General features: G+C 35.4%; 1 protein-coding gene across 1 annotated transcript; it reads left to right on the forward strand.

The window, feature by feature from the left end:
* Nucleotides 1–413: 413 nt before the first annotated feature.
* Nucleotides 414–1,998, forward strand: LOC113728872 (factor of DNA methylation 5-like). The gene is made up of 6 exons (XM_027253232.1): nt 414–437; nt 580–669; nt 783–872; nt 1,099–1,365; nt 1,464–1,664; nt 1,825–1,998. Exons 1-6 carry the CDS (start codon nt 414–416, stop codon nt 1,996–1,998), a joined length of 846 nt encoding a protein of 281 aa, XP_027109033.1.
* Nucleotides 1,999–3,848: the final 1,850 nt, after the last annotated feature.

Genomic DNA, 3,848 nt, shown 5'->3' on the forward strand with positions numbered 1-3,848 from the left:
AATGTATAATCTTTTGGATGAGAGCGCAAAGTGAGATTACCTCCAAGTCTTTGGGGGCAAAGTGTGATAAACCCTATACAAATTTGATTAACTGTAAATTAGTTAAATGACTCCAACCCGGTGTTCTTTTTTTTATCTGTCCTTTTATTATACTATCAAGAAAGCATTTATGAATTTTTTTTCCAAATTTACCCTTATGTATCGTCTCAACTTTCTTGAGTTGGGATTACAAGAAATTAAATGCAGTATTTGTAGCATTAAACATAAAAGTAGCTAAATACGAAGAATTAAATTGTGAAATATGCCTATAAATAGGACTCTAGGGAGTATTATCTTCAACTTAAAGATTTCTCCCTCTTTTTTTCAAATCTTCCTAGCTTTGGTTTCTGCATGCTAAAGACTTGCTATTCCAAATGTCTCAAGATGCTGTTTCCTGCGTAAGTGCTAAATCTACTAGCTTTCATTATGAAAATCTTGCTCACGCCTTTTCGTCTTCCCCTTTTTTGGTAGAAAATCATGGTTAATGCCTTTTTATGATGAATGGTTTTCAAAGCGTAGTAACTTTTCTAATCCTTCCAGGATAATCCAGCAAATGATCCACTTGAACTTGCCTGTATTCAACAATTAGCAACTGCTGGGCTGATTCTAAAATTGGTTGAAGAGCAAGAGGTTTGTGCTTGCTTAGTAGTGTCCCCTAATTGTCAATGAAATTTTGGCCTTTCAATTTCATATTAAGATAAATTTGGCTTTCAAAAGCTAGTAAATTTTTTCTTATCTCCCAGGATAATTCAGCAGACGATCCACTCTATAATGTCTGTGTTAAGCAGCTAGCAACTGCTGGGAAAGTCTTAAAATTGGTTGAAGATCAAAAGGTGTGTGCTTACTTATTAATAATCACAACTAAGACCAAATTTCCAATAGTCAATTATCACAATTTCCAAAGCTGTGTGCATAGTTGTCATCTATGTTGCTCTTGACACTTCAATTTGCCATGTCTTACCCGCGTCCGAGTCAGAATAACATAGCTTGTCATCTGTCTATATGATGAGTCTATGGTAGAATTTCATGCATCTAACTGAACTTGAGGTGTATCTGCAGAAAAAGGTTGAGGCTGAACTACGTAAAATGAGCGAGCTAAAAGGGCAGCTCAATACTAAAGATGTCGAAGCTAATTCCTATCAACATGCTATATGCGTCCTTCGACGTTTTGCACATGAAGATGAAGAAAAGATGAAACAAACTCAAGAGGAGCTCCTGCAGCGAGTTGAAGAAGTCAATGATCTTCAAACACTGAATCAACATCTAATAGTGAAAGAGCGCGCGACCAATGACGAGTCAACAGAAGCTCGAAAAGAGTTGATTGTGGTTAGTTTGAGTCTATTCCCTCTACAAATTGGCATTTTTAGAAATGTAGCCATGCTGTATATTCTTTGATTGGTATTTATGTATTCATTTTTCTCCAGAGTTTGGCTCATTTTCTTGATGATCAAAGCGATATTCGCATCAAAAGGTTGGGAGAGATTGATATACTTCCATTGCAGATTGCTGTCCAAAGAAAATTCACAACTGCTGAGAGTTTCATAGAGGCAGCTCGACTTTGTAGCTTATGGCAAAGCAAAATAGAAAACCCAGAGTGGCATCCGTTTCGAATTGTTGGTGATACAGTAAAACCATTGAGCTCTTCTATCTTGAATTTCCTCAATTTTTTATTATTTAATTTCATCAAATTTAACGAGTGGATGGATTTGTTTGAAGTTGTTTCATTTGATATTGGTCCAATTCATTTTTTCATTTGTAAAAGAGAGTAATAATTTATTTGTACAGGAAATTCTGGACGAAGAGGACGAGGCCCTTGTGGATCTGCAAATGGAATGGGGAGGTGAAGCATACGCTGCTGTTGTGACAGCCTTGAAAGAGATGAACGAATGCAATCCCAGTGGCCGAAGAATCACGCCTGAGCTATGGAATTTCGCGGAAGGAAGGAGAGCTATACATTGAAAGAAATTGTCCTTCACTTGATAAAAATGCTGAATCCACCACAAAAGCGCAGCAGAACAGGTAAAATCTTTTCAGGCCTATTCTCCGGTGTAGTTTCAAGATTCCTACAATGTTGTTCGTCCTCTGAAATTTTCAGGACACAAATAAGCTCGGCACAGCATAAAATTGATCTTGGTTGAACGAACTTCTTTGGCTTTTTTTTTTTTTTTTGGGTTTTTTGTTTGGGATGAGAATCTGTGTCTAGTACATGGTATTTGTCCTGTTGTTTCAAGACAAGTACTAATGTCAACATTATTGAATCTAATTGTAATCCGTTTCCGTTTAACTTTTTTTTTTTTTTAATGTTTAGGTCATACATCAGCTTGGGGGAAGTGGAACCAATCCAACTAAATCCTTTAAACTGACGAGGATTGAACCATCATCAAACCAAACTAAGAAGGATCGACTGGATTTTAGAAGAAGTCACATGTAGTGACAATTGATGGGAGACAATGATAGAAATCCAAAATCTTCTACCCCATAAATGCACTTAAAGACTGTTACAGAAGTGAACAGCCCAACAAGCCTTTGATTGTTTCTGTTTGCGTAATTTACCTTGGAACTTTTTTTTTTTTGTGGTTTTTTGTCTTTAGTTCTGTTTCAATGACCCAAAATACTGGAGAAATGGAGCTCTTGAAGATGTCTGGCGTTTTCACAATCCATCCTACAGCGTCTCGTTGTGTTTTTTTTTTTTTTTTGGGATGTGTCTGCTCATTTTGGGTTGTGGATAGAGAATTTGCTTTTTAGCTTTCTTTGATGCAAAACTTACTGTGGCTTTTGCAACATTTTGAAATCGATCTATCATCATGCATGCTCGAGCAACCTACTAAACCTTGTCGTAAATTTTCACTAGCGTGTAAAACTATGACTAATCATCAGATTCTAAATGATAGATCACTTTAATTAGTCTTAGAGAATCTCCTTCCAGATTGATTTTACACAGCTTTAACACATGTATATATTAATCTATTTAGGATCTGGGTAAGATGGGAATATAGATTCCATACGCTTGAACTCAAATTAAAAAAGAGCGGGTAATCTTTCATCATATGTTCAAAATCTTCATAATTTAGAGAAGTTAGTTATTAAAAAAAACCGTCCGTCCCATATCTATTTTCTATTTTATCAAAATTGAAATTTTCAATGATTCTATCTATTATTCTTTATCTCATAAATGGGGTAGTCTAATTATATATTAATAGTTCTATGGATTTCTGAATTCGAATATAAAGTTGACTCAAACTCAATAGAATTAAGTCTCTTAATGTTAATATAGGTTTGGTTGAAATATATATAAAAAAAAAGGAACAGCTTAATCTGGACTTCTTTAGTTTTATGCCTAGGTAGTTTGTATCTGCGGTCAGAATCCCCATTTTTATTTCTGTTATGTCCCATTATTCCCATAGAATGGGTGGGCAGATGAGAATTAATCATTAATGGGACTCTAGCAGTAACTTGAGAGCAAATTTTGCTGCATAAGATTCCATGACATCAGGCTCAAAAACTCCCAACAAGTTTCTTCAATGATCCAGCTAAGAATGTTCCCTGTCATCACTCGAACGCCTGAGAAGCCTTCTTTGTGGAATGCAGCCCCATTGAAATTTGCTTTCACAAAACTAGATGATAGTTTTGTCCAATTTCAGCCGTTAACTCTAATGAAACTTCCCTGAAGACGACATAAATTAAATTTGCTTTCACAAAACTAGATGATGGTTTTGTCCAATTTCAGCCGTTAATATCAATGTATGTGAGTAAAATTCAAAAAGTGTTACAGTTATATCCTTACAAAAAGGAAATCGATAGGTTATTTA

The sequence above is a fragment of the Coffea arabica genome, chromosome 2e, assembly GCF_036785885.1.
Source record: "Coffea arabica cultivar ET-39 chromosome 2e, Coffea Arabica ET-39 HiFi, whole genome shotgun sequence".
NCBI lineage: Eukaryota > Viridiplantae > Streptophyta > Magnoliopsida > Gentianales > Rubiaceae > Coffea > Coffea arabica.